Raw genomic sequence first — 18107 nt, forward strand, 5'->3', positions numbered from 1 at the left:
GGGAAAATGTGAAATTACCCGCAAGATTCGGGTGGCATAAATTTTAAATTTAGATATAAAAGGAGAACATTGCCTTTTTTGGAACTATTTACAAGACTCCCGGATGTGGAGCGCGGTCGTGCCAGTGAGCTCCACATATATCTGGAGTAAGAACTTTGGGTGCAAAAAGTGAACCCAAAGATGGCGGAAATTGAAGCGCTATAGTACGTCAGTTTCAGTCCCCTAACTCCCGCGGCCAAATATTTCTCATTGTTTTTGACCGGGAGTGACGGTTATCGAAACCCTCAGATTTTCGTGTTTTTCATCATTTTGAGAGCACAAGAATGGAAAAAATTGATTCATTTTACTGAGAATCTATTTCTCTGCATCTACCCGATGTGGGTGCCGCATTTTCCGACTGAACGAGTGAGTAAATATGCATTTTTCCGCCGTAAATTCAACTGCGCATTTCAGATTTGTTTTAATAATTTTGAGTTATTTTCATATATTTTCATGTTTTGAGTTTCTTGTTTCATTTTTGGTTTCGAAACGCTTTAAAACTAGTTGTCCTTTATTTTTTGGCCAGCTTTCCTAGCATAGGGCTTTTTTAAAGTTTTTTTTATACTTGCATTTTGAGTCTTGTTTATAAATTTCATAATCATATATTAGTCATATTTCAAACTCGTCCGTTTTTCAGCATAATTTTCTTTCCTATTAATTTTTTACATGAATGAAAGCCTTATATAGATGAATTAAACTAAAAAAAGTTTTATTTATGTTTTTTGGGAAGCATATTCTGTGAGTAAATGTTGTGATTTGCGAAAAGCCGAAAACGTCAACAATCCGCCACTCCTTAGCTTTCCTTGTAAGATATCGCTTATTTCTTTGTTAATTTAATTGAAATATAAAAGTATCTCAATACAAAGCATTAATATTATACCTTTCATTGAAATTCCCCTCATTTTTTACTCAAAAATAGGAAAAAATAAAGTTAAACCGCGCACATAAGAGGACTGAAACTGACGTACTATAGCTCCTCAATATCCGCCATCTTTGGCTTCACTTTTTGGCCTCGCGGAAGTCTTAAGTTCTTACTCCAGATATATCTGGAGCTCACTGGGTCGTGCTGACAGCTGACGTGACTTCTCTCGTCGTTTAGCTGTCTGGGCGGCTGGGTTTGTGTCACGCTTTTCTTTAAATAAAATATAATCTCATTTAATATTTATCTATTCATTTATTACTGACAAAATGAATGAGAAACTCTCAAAAGACTCTTTTCCTCATGAAGTAATCCACTGGTTACGTAAAAACAACTTCGACGAGACTGTTGTAAAAGGTTTCGAGGGTAAGTTTTAAAATGCTTTGAATAGACTGTTTTTCAAAATCTTATTGTATTTTCTTTGTTAAATATTTAAATAGGTGAATCTATAAATGGAAAGGATTTTTTTGAGTTGGAGATGTGGATGATTGAGCGTATGATCAAAGGCATAAAAGAAGTAAAGAGATTCCGGACTTTGTGGTCAAAAGAAACAAGCCAGGTCTGCCAGTATATTTATATTGAGTTAACAAATGCTCTCTTTTTGTCTGTTTTTCCAAATAATTAGCCTCTCGAAGGATCAAAAAGTTTAAATTGACTTTCTGGATTAATTTTTTATATTATTCATTATAAAAGTAATATTTTTTGTCGTAAAACAGCTCATAATTTGAGCTACAAAACTCGACGTTGCTATCATGCTATGGCAACAAAAAACAAGATGCGATTACTGAATTACTCTCAAAATGATTTCCAAACAAATTCAGATTTGTAAAAAATGATATTATTGATGGACTGCACCATTAATAATTACAAAAAAGGGTGCAACAAAAATGATAAAGAAAAAATAAGTGCAAAATATGATCAAGAACGGATGGATCATGTGACCATTGCCCAGACACCCATCAACCTGTACTCTGGATGAAATATAGCTCCTTCGATTCAGGTCCGAAATACCACATATGCAGTGACATCATGCACTTGTCATTGCAATGTACGCTAAGAATTGGTGTTGTTCACTAGCGCTGCCAGTGGGGCTGGATTACTTTGAAAGCTCTGGCATTATACTAACATATGATATACAGTATTTTCTAAGAAACCTACTATATTTCCTGACACAGCTAAATTATTTAACTCCTAGACTTTTGATGGAAATGGTATGCCTGTCCAAAGTAAACAACCTTGTGCAATTGTCATAGATAGTCATACAGATGATGCAGAAACTATGACCCCTTCCCACAGAATCGCAAACCCACCCTCGGCAAAAATTGGAACAACTCCCAGTTGTCATAGGATGATAGAACCAATATCTCCAGAGGTTCCTACAGAAGGTTCCCCATCAAATTTTACAGTAGATGAGATTCCTAAGGTACTGATAATTATTATTATAACATTCCAGAAAAGGTCAACACCTCCATCACAGAGAAAAAGGAAAATTACTCCTCCCCTCCTCTTTAAGCATCCTTAGTACATCTTAGGAAATTCAAAGTTGCTTCTCCCTCCTCCTTTGGACAGATGAAAATTTCCTCCGTGGGGGTTGGGGATTCTGGAACAACCAATTACAGAACTATAGTGAATTGATATTAACCATTAACTAGCAATGCGCCCCAGTGCGTTTTTTTTTACAAATGTCAGGCGATTAATTTTACTTGTTAACGGGAAGCTCTCCAGGGAGCTTATTGGGTAATTAATTCACAGTTTAAATACTTAGTCAAATTAATGAATAATTGATTGTGCAATATTGACTGCATGTACATTGTTTTGGCCTAGTTATTGAAGATATTGTGAAAATTGCAGATCACTCTTTAAATTGCAATCAATTTCCAGTTATTTTACACTAAAATAACATAACAGTACAGTAGTGTGTATTAATTTTATACATAACATTAGCATATGTTATTGCATTGTATTAGACCCCATGTTCATTTACTGCAACATCAACAAGGCGAGGAAGGTCTGGTGAGAAAAATGTTAAGTTTGGATGGGTACAGTTCTTTGAAATTCCCGACAAGGTTGGTATACTAACAAAGGATGTTTTTATACAATACAATGTATTGTTGTATTGCAATGTTATATTCTTTAGTGCATATCTCAACAGGAAAAAACAACATTTCAACTATTAATAATTTATAACCACGGCTTTGTTATTTTGTTGTAGTTTTCGGTTAATGTTGAGATGGGACTAGCTTCTAGGAATTTGAATGGAAATCAACGCAATGAGTTAAACAGAGATATCTGTACTCTCATTTCAACCCATACTAGATACCCAACAGAAGCAGAAAGGCAAATAATTGCCCAAAAGATTGTTGCCAAATACCCATTTCTGAAAGATCCAAAAATTTGTTCTACATCAACTGAGTGGGTAAGATTGAGTGTACGAAATACGGTATTGTACAACATGTTCACACAGTACTTAAAAAATGTCAATCATATTGGGTGGGAATTTAAAAATAGAGGACACTACAGTATTTGACGTTTCCAGGAACGATGACCACCCAAAGATTGTTCTGTACAAAGACTGCAGAGTTTTTCAGTCAATTATAATTCTCACCATACTTAATCTGAATTATAACAACCACCTAGTGTTCTTGACATACAGTACATAGGTGCATGCACATTGGTGTGCGTGAGAAGACAAAAAAAGATGTTAATTACTATCACTACTATGAAAATTTGCAATTTACTGAAATATTTATTTTTTTACAACAATTGTAATGCCTTGATCCACTGATGTCTTGATTCCATTGAGAACTGTTTTGCAAGTAGACAAAGTAAACATGACCATAAATACTTAACAAATTCAGTTCCGCTTTTGCCCGAACTTTTCTTCGGTTCTAGTCAGTTCCGGCTGGAACTTAAAATATCGGTTCCAGTGCATCCCTCATTGGATTCACATACAGTAGTTTGCAGAGCAACTCAATTTTTTGTGTACATTTGTTAGGGATCATGGGAACAAAAGATAAAGCACAGAATGAAACGTCTCCAGAGAAACCCTTTAAAGCACACACAAGACTGTAAGCCAAATACTGAAGGTGAATCAATTGGCACACCGGTAGTCAAGAAAATAAAATTAAATATTAAACCTTGGCTCAAAATCCCACCACTTGACGAAGGGGAAACTGAAGATACCATGAAGGAAAAGACTCAGCAACTAAAGAAAATCTGCCGAATTGCACGTCCAGATCAAACCTTGGTAAAGTCACTGATGTCATCAACATATCCTGTCAGACGAAAAATGATTCTTGAAGGGACCGAGAGCGTGGATAGTTTGTTGAAACTCTTTCCTCCATTGCTGCAACATATTCATGTAAGATAATAATCTGAACAAAATTTTCTTCTAGGAAATTGCTAATGCATTTTATATCTACTTTTTTTGCATCCTTCACAGTTTTAGAGCAATATATATGTTCACTCATCATCGGGCGAGCTTATAACTGGATGAAATGTCTTTTTAAATTAGTTTGAAATGCAGAAAATATTTCGAATAAGCAATTTTGAATTATTTTTTAAATATTTACCATATGACCATGACGTTACCTTATTTTAAAACAAAATCTCTTTACCTTTTCATGTCATGTGTCAATTTATTTCATAGCAACAACATGGCTATATAGTAAGCATGCATAGTTCAAGTTAAATTTAACAAAATCTATTTTGTATTCATTATTTAAAGCTGAAGCAAGAAATGTGCCGAGTCATGGGGGACAAAGATGTCACAAGATTAATGAAGGAACGCTTAATTGATACATGGCTTCCAAAAATATTATCCTATGTACAGAAGAGTGAAAAGTCCTCATTCAAGAAATTGGTGGAAGAGATGGACTCGGCGATTTCTGAAGATAAACTCAGTCCAACCGGTAACATAACTTGACCATTAAATTAAGCGTTTTGTATAATGCAATTTATATATTAAGTCAAATCTCTGACAAGGAAACTTCGTATAGTCTCATGCAAAGACTAAATAGATTTAAAGACTTTCGAATACTTTTTAAAATCACAGACGTTTCAAAGACTTTATCCGGTAATTATGCCATGCCAAATCCCGAAAATGCGCGGACTATTGGGAGAAAGATGCATCCCTCTTTCCCGTTTTCTCTCTGGAGAGAAAATTATTGGTCAGAGTTGTACAGTACGTGTCTATGAGCCTTTCCCTCGAATCGTAATCAACTCAAAAAAATAATCGAAAATCGTTTCGAAGACTTAAAGACATATTCTTTCGAAAAGAATTTAGAAACCGCCACAAACCTTTTCTTACAACTAAGGACCTGCCCTAAATACTCTCTGTTGGAGCCATATTTTTATACACCCCTCGTTAAAGTGTGTGTGCAACAATTTTGAATTTTACATATTTATGATATTCAGTACATTTTAAAATGAAACGCAATATATTTTCTTAGAGAGACTTCATCTTCATGGTCTTCTTGGCTATAAAGTTGCCGGAGTATATATATATTGTAAATTTAGTAAGCGTTGCAGGCGCATAACAGTTAACATGCTACTGAGTTACTTGTCTTCAGCATTAATTTCTGGGGCCTTTCTGTGTTTTTAATTTTTAGAGTGCAACCACAGAACAGCAATTTTCGCCATTACTAATTACCTACTACGGTGTGGGGGTGGAAGGAAGAACAGCGGGGAAGAGAAGGTCCTCATGCTACTAAAGGTAATCTGTACTAAAAGTTGTATTGACTGTCAATCCCAAAAGATTTTTATTGACCAATGGCATTTGTACAGTAGTAAAGTAATTGCATTAAAAAACAAGCTTTAGAAGTTCCATCAAACCCCCTAAAAAACCCACCCCCCTTTCATACAGATGCCTCTACTAAACCGTTCAAACACATCTATTATCTAATTTGACATTTTCTTTTTTAGACCAACGATAACATGGATGCTTTGATTAAAAACGCAATTTCGCCCATCGTTTTATTGAGTGGGTTAGATCTTTATCATCTAGATCTAATCTACATTGCAGGGGAACATAAATTGCTGTGTGACCTGAGTAAAGACGACAAACTTGTGGATGCTTTAGTTGCGTTGATATCGTGTTATTATGTGTATGATTTTGACTACACCATGGTCAAAAACGTCATGATTTTCCTTGAGCATGCAATGTTAAGCATTGAACCTTCTAAAATGCCAGTACGAGTGACGGAGGTAGTGCATGCTATGATGGCCATCGAACAAAACAATGAGTAATCATTTGGAACTTTAATACGGTATTATATATGTTTAAATATGTTTATATATTTTTGAAATATTTATTATACCTATATTTGCAGACCTTAAAATATCGGCCGGTCGCGGAGATTTGACCCATTCGTGAATTGTGCGACGTATAGCGAGAAAAGCACTGTGTGTTCTGTCCGACCAATAGGAAAATTGAGGGTCGAGGATGGTACGAGGTTGACTAAACATATGGCCATTTACCATATTTTAATTTTAAAAATGTATATCCGACTCATTTTTTAAAGACACCGGACATTTGACAGATGGTCTGTTGGCCGATATTTTAAAGCCTGCATGCTTATATATAGATATTTATTATATAATTACTTTCTTTTAAAAGAAACAGATTTGCGGAATGTATTGTGTGTATGCTGTAATACTCACTGCACATACATTATTAAACATCGTTTACTCAAACTCTGCTTTTGTATTTTATGCAAACTTCATGAAACTAATATTGGTGTACAGTACTATAGTGAAATTGATGCCGCAGAATAGTCGTAATGACCCCGAATAAGAGTAAAATCGATGTCAAAAAGGAGTCAAAATGACTCCAAATAAGAGCAAAAACGATGCTAAAAAAGAATTCAAATGACCCCAAATAAGAGTAAATTGATGCCAAGGAAGAGTTGAAATGACTTCAAATAAGAGTAAAATCGATGTCAAAAAGAAGTCAAAATGACTCCAAATGAGAGTAAAATCGATGCTAAAGAAGAGTCAAAAGACTCCAAATAGGAGTAAAATCGATGCTTAAGAAGAGTCGAAATTACTCCAAATGGGAGTAAAATGGATGCTAAAGAAGAGTCGAATGACTCCAAATAAGAGTAATATTGATGCTAAAAGAAGAGTCGAATGACTCCAAATAAGTGTAATATTGATGCCACAGAATAGTCATAATGACCCCAAATAAGAGTAAAATCGATGCTAAAGAAGAGTCCAATGACTCCAAATAAGAGTAATATTGATGCCACAGAATAGTCGTAATGACCCCAAATAAGAGTAAAATCGATGCTAAAGAAGAGTCGAATGACTCCAAATAAGAGTAATATTGATGCCACAGAATAGTCGTAATGACCCCAAATAAGAGTAAAATCGATGACAAAAAGGAGTCGAAATGACTCCAAATAAGAGTAAAATTGATGCCAAAAGAGAGTCAAAAATCAAAATGACTCTTTTAAAACGACACTTTTGAGGAGTTAATTCGCATTTTAACTCTTGCAAGAGTCATTTTGAAACGACTCCATGGGTAGTCAAAATGACTCTAGTTAAAGGGTTAAAATGACTCTTTACAGGTGTCAACCCAAAATGAGTCAAAATGACTCTCTTCAAGGAGTCGTCCTGGGGTCAAGAAAACGACTCCTTTGAAGGAGTCAAAATGACTCTTTTGAATTAACAGTGTATGAGCACATGCTCATAAATGCTCATGAGCAGATGCTCATCCGCTTAATGAGATATTTCAGGCCCAAACTCCTCAAAGGGAGGAAAAAGGGGGGTATAGCGAATGCGAAAATGTGTGCATTTTTAGAGCGAATCGAAATATATATTGGTGTTATGGACAACGCGATGCTTGAAGCATAAATTAAGACACGTATTAACGCTTGTAACAATGTAATTAAGTAGAACAATTTTACAAATATTTTAAACATATTGTCCGGGCACTACATTGTTTTCTTGTTTAGATCGTTTGACTTTTTCTTCCGTAAGCAAGAGTTTGCATTGAAAAGCCCGGACTTGTCCGGGTTAGGACGCCTAGTCATGCAGCAATCGGGCCATCGGGCCTAATAGTGCCATATAAGGCCATATAGGGCCCAAACGGGCCTAATAAAATACCTGACTTACGAAAAAAATGAGCCAATTATTATTAGGAATTTGTTGAGCAATCATCTAAATATGCGTCGCACTCGTAGGAGCTGTCCTGTGTTTAGCTGTGGTAGTACAAATTTAGCAAGGTTAGCAAATCATCTCGACCAAGTACACGATATGGGCACAGAGGAACGCAAGAGATGGTTAAAGTGGAGTAAGAAAGGAATATGTGTACCTCGACAGAGTAAAGAACCAAAGGAATTCGATATGGAGGAGTGTCTGGAAAATTTATTAGAGCGCGATGGAGAGAAATTTATTATCAAGAAGAGATGGAGAGAAACTTTAATGTTTACCTAAGCACTGCAAACGAACAACCTCTATCTAGGGGGAAACGAAGAAAGTACATAAGGGATTGCTAACATTTTAGTTTGTGTGAATGTACTGGACTAGGAAAAAGTACCGTTGAGCAGATTAGCACATCCTCATAACTACACATGAGCAGACATCTGCTCATAAAACTGCGTTGCTGCTCGATAACAAGGCATTTACACACTTCTAGTGCTAAGGGGATGAGCTGCCAATTTTGCAGAAGATATTTCAGCCGCAGTTACAATCAGCGCAGACCCGAACGGGAGTATTGCCTACTACGAGAACAAGAAAGAAACATGTCTCAAACAGACTCGGACAGTCAAGAAAGTGATTTCCAAGATGATGTCTCGACCACTTCCACTCAGCAATCTGGAAGTTCGACGACAACGGACTCAGAATGTGAAGAAGAATTGGATCCCTGGATGCCGTTAATAGAAGAAGCATAACATAGAAGTAACACAGTATTCGAGGAAATGAAAGAAAGCCTTATAAACAGTGGTTTTGATGAGCACTATGCTAAAAAGAAAGCTTACTTCAATGCCATGCTAGACTCCAGGAAGAATTAGAAAATATCTATTTAAAGCGCCATTTGTGGATGAGACAACTGAAGAAAGATCCGGTACATAAGAAAATATGTTTATTACAAATGATGATTTTGACCAAGAAGAAGCAATAGAAGGTGCCGTTGATAAGCGAAAGTTTCTTATTAAGAAGTTTTTAAACGATGTGAACATGTGAAGGAAAACAAAGGCAGAGATGATGATGACGACGACGATGATATGTTCTAAGTATCCTGAACCAGCTTTGGTCATACCAAAATGACCCACTCGTGTCAGGTTTTATTGTCTCCTTTACCAAGCCGTCTACCCTTAAGTACACGGTTAAAACGGAGCTGTTGGAAGAACGCGATTGTATTATCAAGAATCAAATAGGTTAAAAGGTCTTAATTTCGAGTGGTATTATACACACTTCAAATTCAAGCCAGGAACAGTGGATGGAAAAATGAGTCAAATATACGTTCTCAATGGCAAGGGCATTTCACCGGCATCGCAAAAGCGTAGGTTCGATTCTTGCCATGATCTGTTCAAAAACAACACACGAGTCAGAACGCGAGTGAACACGAATGAACACCAGTGGACACGAGTCAGAATACGACTCAAGAAATATGAACGCTTGTGAACACCAGTTAAAAAATCATCAACACGAATGAACACGAGTGAACACGGGTCAAAAAATCATGAACACGAACCAAAGATCACGAACACGAGTGAACACAAAAAAAATTATGAACACGAATGAACACGAGTCAAAAAATCATGAACACGAACCAAAGATCACGAACACGAGTGAACAGGAATCAAAAAATTATGAACACGAACGAAAGCTCACGAACAGAAGTGGAAATCGCATGAAAACGTGGAAATCGCAAGAAACATGCCAGCCCCATCAACTCTAGGCTGGTTTCCACGAGGGGCGTGTTTAATTATTAAGACAGTAATAAGAATACAGTATAGGTTTCACACACAGGTAACTAGGACGCATTTCAGTGTGCAACAACAATTGATTTAAACTAACGAGCGACTCAGCTGATTTTGCTTCGTTTGTGAGCCGATTCCAAAGCATAGCGCGGCTATATTTGAAACTTTTTTAAGGTATTCTCGATTCGGCCTTGGGATCCTATTTCTCTTCTCACGAAAGACTCCCGAAGAGCGGGCGCAGTATGGTTATTAAGTATCTTGTACATTAATACTGACTTAGCACCAGACCGTCTAGTTTCAAGAGGTTCATAATTTGCACTGTTAAAACCCTCGCTGCACGAAACTGAACTCTTTGCAACTAAATTGAAATCTCTGAGCAGATTGCCACAAGTATCCCACAGGGGCGAGCAGTAATCGAAGTAGGGCTGCACAAGACTTTTTCCGGGGAACAGGGAACAGTGGAATGGGAGAACCGGGAGACAGGGGAATTCCCCTCAGGATCTCACCAAATCCTTTTTTAGCAAATGTTTTATTTTAAATTGAGTGAAATATTCGCGAAACATTACCTTAATATATGACACGTTGTTTATGTAAATTGTAATGGAGAATTCTAGATTCACATGCACACGCCTTTAATTTTGGACAGTTTATTCCAATAGGTTATTTCAAGGTTTAATTTTTCCTATAATACTTTATACAATTACTCGATGAGGCTAGCATAATACGTAACAATTATTGAATGGAGTTGAACACAATATGAAAATATTATCAGCCGGTGAGCTAGTGTACTTCAAGTGACAAGGTATTATTATCTACTAACTAATTTGGTCATGGTAAGGGTCATGCAAGAATGTCAATCATCAGTAATCAAGATGACAATCCAAAACTAATATTTAACTGCATGCGTAACTGTTTTAAGGCATCTGACTAGAAAAAAGCAGAAACAGGAGCACTTACATAACAAAAATGACCCGCTTTTCTAGATGTCCAAAAGAAAAACTAATTTATCGGGAAACGACGAAAAGAAGAAAAAAGCGCGAGAGAACTAAACTGTGGATCTCACGGAGGACGATGAAATCTTTTTTCCAACAATAAAAAGAGGAAACAGCGAAGAAAATTATCACATTTTCCAGTGATCCCGAATCAGTCAACTCATGAGAACAGTGAAAATGATAATACGTCTTACTCATTTGACATTGATTTGCCTAATCTTGTCCATTACAGGGGTGATAAAAGGCTTCCAATTTACAGTCATTCCAGCCCTGACATTAAAAAAATATTCCAGATCTGTTTAAAAAAGGATATTCCTGCAGACCGAAAGGCAGAAATCAAGCCAACAAGCATTTCTACAACCTCAACCTTCGTTGTCGGCCAAAAACTTGCAAAAGTAAAGCATCCGTTTGATATCGAAACTTATGAAACACTTGGGTACTATGAGAAAAATAGCAAACTAGGTTTTATGAAGTTAAGGTTACGGACAGAGGATCAGAGGTCTCGGTGAACAAAGACGACAATGGCATTATCGTTGGTGGTACCTGCGACGTCCGCGATGCTCGAAATTGGGTTCGGCAGATCGTAGGCAAGGAGCTCTTGTACGCTGTAGTTAGAAAAAGAGCAACGCATAAGAATACGATGAAAATGTATCAGACGGAATTTACAAGATATGTCATATTTATTATGCTAATAGCAGAATATAATGAATCTTATAGTCGTCTAAAGAATTTGAAGTCATATACTTTGAAATGTTCCACGATTATCATGCATTACTATTTTAACACCGGGAATGCCGTCCTCGTAGTCGCAACAGCGCATGGAAATACAACACGTCCGCACGCCAAATCCTTTATTTCAAGAGAGCACTCTCTCAACAAAGAAGTGAAAGAAACGGTTCATACAGATGTTCGTGCCCCAAGGGTTATTGAAGACGAAAAATCGAAGTATCTGAATTAACTTGATTCTCCATTACAGTCAACCACTATTCGGGATACCAAGCAGCTGTATAATTACCGTTATTTGTATGGGGAAACAAAAACCAGATCTAGTATCGATCAAATTCAGGAAGTTATCCTTAAACTCCTTGAGCAAAGACCCACTGCTGACGAAATGGACCCAGATTTGCTTGACAAGAATCAAGCATTCATCAGCAAATCCCAGGTTTACTACGCCTTTGGCTTGTGACACTACATTAAACATTGCAAATCATCTCGTGACACAAACGACCTACAAGCAGATGTCAGTAATTGGAAGAGAGAGTTTAAGGAATCCCTGGTTTCCAGGACCATTTCTGATCCATCGAAATCAATCAGCGCAGGATTTCGCATATTTTTGGCAAGCAGTGAAAAGAGGGAATCCGGCTCTTGCCAACATCCTTGCTTTTGGTACAGATGAAGACGAAGCACTTTCTAGCGGGATTCTTAAGGAAACGAGTGGAAAGACCATTTACCTTTTGGGCAAAGAGCATGCCCAAGCAAATGTAGATAAAAAATTGCAGTCGTTAAATTTTCCTTCAATCCAAAAAAAAATTATCCTGAGTGATATTTTCGGTGGTGCCACGTGCAAAGAAGAAGATACGGAAGCGAAAGTACTCATATTTACAACCGTAAGCTATTGCAACTGAAATCAAAATGGCTTCAAATAGAAAAGGAACACACCAGCAATCGTCCCGCGAGTCAGTTCGTGGATTATTTTGAAACTCATAAAGAGAAGCAAATGAGGGACAAAATGATTAAAAACGTTCGAAAGCAAGCTTCCATTGACGGAGTGTGCGGCCAAAATCCAATTGAGTGGCAAAACGTCTTGTCAAAAGATGAAATATCCGCCCACGTGCATTCAGAGGGTCGTAGTCATCGAGACGCGACACTTTCAGAGTGCCTAGATGCCTTGAAAGCATGCAGTATCCGTTTATTTAGCAATGTTGTCAAAGCCATATATGATGACGGTCCTTACGTCCTAGCACCAGCTTACCACATGTTTCGTAAAACATATGCCGATTGGAAAGGCATGTCATCAGACGAACGAAAGATGCACATCGCAGCATTCATGGCTTACATTCCTACCGACGATGTACTCTTGCGCTCCGGAGTTCGAAGTGCAGAAAACAAGGAATCCATTCCAACTATTTCCCTGTTAGATGACGAATCACCTGGTTTATCTACGTCAGCACCTAAACAAGATTATCTTCAAGTGTCACAACAAATCTCGAATTCTCCTCCACCAAATTTCTACCATCGGTCCAAGCCAGAGGTTAAAGGCCACGACGTTCTAGACAAACCACGACGCACGCTTTCGTATCGCTTCAAGAAGCTTCGGTTCTAAATGATGTTTTGCCTCCTCACCTTTTAGCAGATGCTTTTAATAAAGCCTTAATTTTTGGGTACAGTTAATAAGAAACGCGATACGACTTTAATTGTGACAAGTATACTCAGTTCAACACTTGTTTTTATGGAATAAGGTCATAGCCTCGACGGCAGACAAACTGAAAGACGGCGAAATTCGTAAGATTGTCGTACGCGAGTTATAATGATATCAAGTCTAAAATCGATGGCCTTTCTAGATCAACTCACTCGCCAGTTATAATTTTCTAGAAGAAGGAATAGAGTTACTCAGTGTTTCTCTCGATAAATCAAATCTTTAGCAGAAAGAGAGCGAAACTCAGGACGAACCAGGTGAACTTTCGAGCGTTATTCTGTCTGGTATCTTAAACCAAGCAATAGAGCTTCCTCCAGCCAGGAAAAAGCTTAAAATCAACTCGGACAGAGAGTTAGAAACTGCGAGAAAAAGATTCGAGGAAGCGCGCAAGGCAGCAACCACTGCTTTCTGGAATGAGGCATTTAGTATCGAAGATCGAATTTTTTGCAGCGAAGCTACGAATAGTTTCAAAAATAGTGGAACATCTCGATTATCCTGAGACCGCAATCACCGAATGTTTATCGTTTTGGAAGAAGCTGCATAGCTTACAAGCCATTCAACTGATTCAAGAGATATTCTCAGTGTCTTTGAACGATGGAGTCAAATCGTTGTTGAATAAAACTCAACGGGTGGAGAACGTCTGTCGGTTATGTTAATCAACTATGTGTTGTTTCAATATGTTTGCAAATTCAGTAATAAATGTTCATTTGAAGTGTCCGCCTGCATGCCAACGATTGAACTTCCCACTCGCAGTTTTCATCCAATAATAAGCTGGCACGAAATTTCAGCAAGAAATTCTATAAAAGAGGAATTGCCTCATCCTCCAAACGAACAGACCCTTCATGAAAAAAAAGAGCTTCTCCATATGCTGTGAACAGTCAGGGGGTGTTCTTACTTTCCCTCGTACTCCGCCTTATGAGAAAATTATGATTATCCAGGAGGAAGGAAAAATTAAACGGATTGAATTACCTGAATTTACAGGCAATATTTTAATGGCCCTTTCTGTTGATATCAATAACAATGTTTACGTGCTAAAAACATACTGGTGAAGGATTCCTGTTGACGATATTGAACGAGAATTACAATGTAAAAGCAGAAGACAAATTAGATTTGCTCGAGGACAAAATATCTTCTGTAGTTAGAATCGCAATATGCAAAGACGATGATATCATCATCATCCAACACAGAGGCCTGATGTGTATGTTTGTAACAAGATGTGTCAATTGAAATACAAATTTGACAACGACTCAAGTGAGGCATTTTCATTGAGTATTTCCCAGCAGAATGAAATCATGATACCAACAAACGATCATACGGCAGTTCAAATATACACCAAGGAAGGAAATCTGAAGACAACAATAAAAGTCCCAGACCATCATAAAGTTGTCAGAGTGGCATTTCACTAGGTTATTTGTAAAATATTGGTTCTAACCGTGGTAGGGGAAAAAATTCCTATTTCTTTCTGCGCTACCCTGAAGCAGGCGGGAAGCTGGAAACTCTTACCTTCTTTTGTAAAGTTGTCGATGTGCAGTATCCATATCTGGTATCCCATAATGGCCCTATTGTTGTTGTAAGAGAAGGAAACTTCACTTACCTATGATGAGACTCAATTGTTATAAACAACCATTTTCTGCCTAAAACACAGTAAATATACTACGCTACTCCTGAAACAGTAACAGGAACCCTTTCAATAAACTAAAGTAAAGCAAACAATAGATGTTGCTAGATTTATAAAATTTGTGAGCTGTTTCATTCACGTGGTCTTGTTTCCGTTGTAAGGAACACAAGCGTAACTTATATTTAAATATTGATCCAAAAAACGTTCTTTGATCTTGAAATTAAATTAAAGATAATCATGTTTTTGTCTATCGTTTTATGCCAAATTTTTCCAGGCTTATTTTTTCGGTGAAGCCAAAAAACGACTTAATAATTATGACGAAGTTTCTATCCCATGTGCATGATGATACGATTTTAATTCAACGCCAATGTTTCTTCATATGAATTGATTTTTGTATCAAATAACCGAAGACATGCGGATCTCGTTCAAGTAAACTTTCCTATTCATAATGGAATATTGAGGGTACGTGACATTTTACTAAACCTTTGTGACGATTTGCTGACAAGTGCAATTTTCGTAATTCGGGTGTGTGTGTACATTGACATATTCCAACTTCGCAGGCCAGGCTATTCTACCTACGCTCCACGACCCACGCTGCGGCGAAAACCCTGGTTAAGGCTGGTCATGTGACAGCGCAAAAATTTTTAATTAGCGGTTAGTTCATATGCAAGGGAGGGGCGGAAAAGGGCTATCTTTAAAGGCTAGTTTCCACTCAGGAAAATTCTCCTTTGGATCGGAGGGGACGGAAAAGTTTCTTTTGTATAAACGCCGCCTGAGAACTCAGCGACAAAAGAAATTTTACTGTCCATTCCGATCCAAAGGAGATTTTTCCTGAGTGGAAACTAGCCTTAAAACCAGTTACGGGGAATCGAGGAAGGGAACGGGGGACGATAAAACAAGGAATAGGAAAAGCCAGAATCTTTAAAACAAGGAAAGGGAAAAGCCGGAATCTTTAAATCAAGGAATGAGAAAAGCCGGAATCTTAAAAACAAAGAATGGGAAGAGCCGAAATTTTTATAACAGGGAATGAGAAAAGCCGGGATCTTTAAAACAAGGATAGAGAAAAGCCGGAATCTTACGGCTGGAAGTTTGTAACTAAATTAGTTACTCAATTTCCGCGCGAAATACAAAATATGGCAATTTGGCATGGCTATATTTCCGTATTTTACCAATTAAAGTTGTCAAAGATCTTTTCCGTCAGTTCACTCAATTGCTTTCAAAGAAGATGCTCGAAAATTTTGTCAACGGTTATCAGTATGGTAACCGGTGCTCTAATTGGTTTTGGAAAGGCGATCGCCCTTTTTGTGCACTGAAATCCATTCATCCCGTTTCCAGTCCAACGGTCACACTCCATGTCGGATTACTTTATTGTATAATGCATTAAGCTTGCCTCCTCCGCAGGCATCTCTTATGTATTTATATTAGGCATTTATAATTGGCTTTGGTTAGCTTTGTCGGGGAGCGAGAAAAAAAATTGCTGATCTCTCCCACTTTTTCCTCGCCTTCCCCGACACAGCTAACCCAAGCGAAATATAAATGCCTAATATTAATACATAAGATATGCTTGCGGAGGAGGCTAGCATTAAGCATAGTAGAGACTTCTTCTGCTATCTTTCGTTAAGCAATAGGAGGTATAATATCGGGTCCTGTAGCCTTGTTGGGATTTAGCTCTCGTAATGAACCCAAAACGTCAGAACATGTAATCTCTCTAAAGCTGAATAAATTATCGTACCATTTATCTTGAATTTTACTACGCTACTAGTTGTGTGTAGGGTATTGAGCGTTGCATTTCAATACATGAAATCGGTGCTGTTATCAGAAAAATCCATAACTTATCTACTCGTTCACATATATCAAAAGAAGAAGATGGCAGCAGCAATTGAAAATGTAAACATGTCTTAATATGTACCTCTCCAATACCGACATCTCTCTGATATGAACATATCAAGTCAAGTCCGGAATTGCAAAGTTAACCCATCCCCTGCTAATGATGTGATTTATTGCAAGTGCGTGAAGAGATAAACAATTGTGATATCAACAGCCCGTGTAACTCAGGTATATTTACTAGTCAAGGCCCTGTAAAGGAGTTTGTGTGCATTTCATGCAAAACAGGTTATCTCAATTGTTTTAGGGTAAAATGACCATGGCGGTCATAACCGCCATAGCTCTAAATCCTGAATTATCAAAGCTACAGTCTTTCTGAATTGCTTATATGGTTCAGAATGGTTGCTTTTAGGGGTGGTCACTGGAGGGTGAAATTATCATCAGTTTTATATTTTACAAGCAAATTATGTTTACCATTCCAGGTCAACTGCTAATTAGGCATAAAATTACTGATTCACCCGGAAAAGTCTAATTTTTTCTATTTTCTAAAAATGTTCGCCATATTATGAAAAAAATGCTTTTAATATATTTATTATAAATTTCCAAAGAAATAACGATGTTTTGTTGCGATACGACATATTTCATTTCACTTAACCCCCACTAAACACAATTTCAGCCATATTTTGCAAATTTAATCGCTGTTTTTCGTCGTCGTCGCAAGCGCCTTCTAAACATGGTACTCTAACACGACTCTAGTTGACTAAAGAATTCTTTTCGCCATTGATTTCATCAATTATGTCGCCATTGCAATGGCATAATCCTCAACAACTCCACCAAGTCCACCTTCGTCACTCAAGCCATTTTCAATATTGTAGTAAATCACATCTGTAAGTCAAAAGCAATTGCTTGTCAATACAAAACAACTTTATACTGAAATATGTAAAGTAGAATGGATATTAGAATAAAAACAAATTAAAAAAAAAATGTTCGTGATATTTGTAGCAATACAATCGACTTGCAAACTTCAACAAATGTTTTAATTCCCATCGACAACTCTGGTGACGGGTTGCAAATTTTAAGGTTGGGAAGGTTTGACTTGGCTTTCTTTGATAATTTTCACTTGGTGAGTTTTTCTCTCCAAATGTTGCACTTTCTCTTCATGTCATAGATGTTTCAAAATATAAAGTGATTTTTTTTATAGAGATGAATGAAAGAGTGCAATGGAATAATGGTTTTCAGTCGAGGCCTAAAGAGAAGTCTTTCAGCACTTTTTTGTAAATAGTATATATAGCTAGTAATGGATATTAGAATAAAAACAAATTAAAAAAAAATGTTCGTGATATTTGTAGCAATACAATCGACTTGCAAACTT

The 18107-nt window shown here is 37.2% G+C and overlaps 1 protein-coding gene across 1 annotated transcript; it reads left to right on the forward strand.

The window, feature by feature from the left end:
- Positions 1-1227: 1227 nt before the first annotated feature.
- Positions 1228-6302, forward strand: LOC114543224. Its single transcript, XM_028562306.1, has 9 exons — positions 1228-1324; positions 1399-1517; positions 2154-2381; positions 2926-3024; positions 3171-3374; positions 3954-4319; positions 4686-4869; positions 5569-5672; positions 5882-6302. The coding sequence occupies exons 1-9, from the start codon at positions 1228-1230 to the stop codon at positions 6203-6205; spliced, it is 1725 nt and encodes a 574-aa protein (XP_028418107.1). The 3' UTR covers positions 6206-6302.
- Positions 6303-18107: the final 11805 nt, after the last annotated feature.

This window comes from Dendronephthya gigantea, unplaced genomic scaffold (genome assembly GCF_004324835.1).
Source record: "Dendronephthya gigantea isolate DGI-Jeju-01 unplaced genomic scaffold, DenGig_1.0 000420F, whole genome shotgun sequence".
Taxonomy (NCBI): domain Eukaryota; kingdom Metazoa; phylum Cnidaria; class Anthozoa; order Malacalcyonacea; family Nephtheidae; genus Dendronephthya; species Dendronephthya gigantea.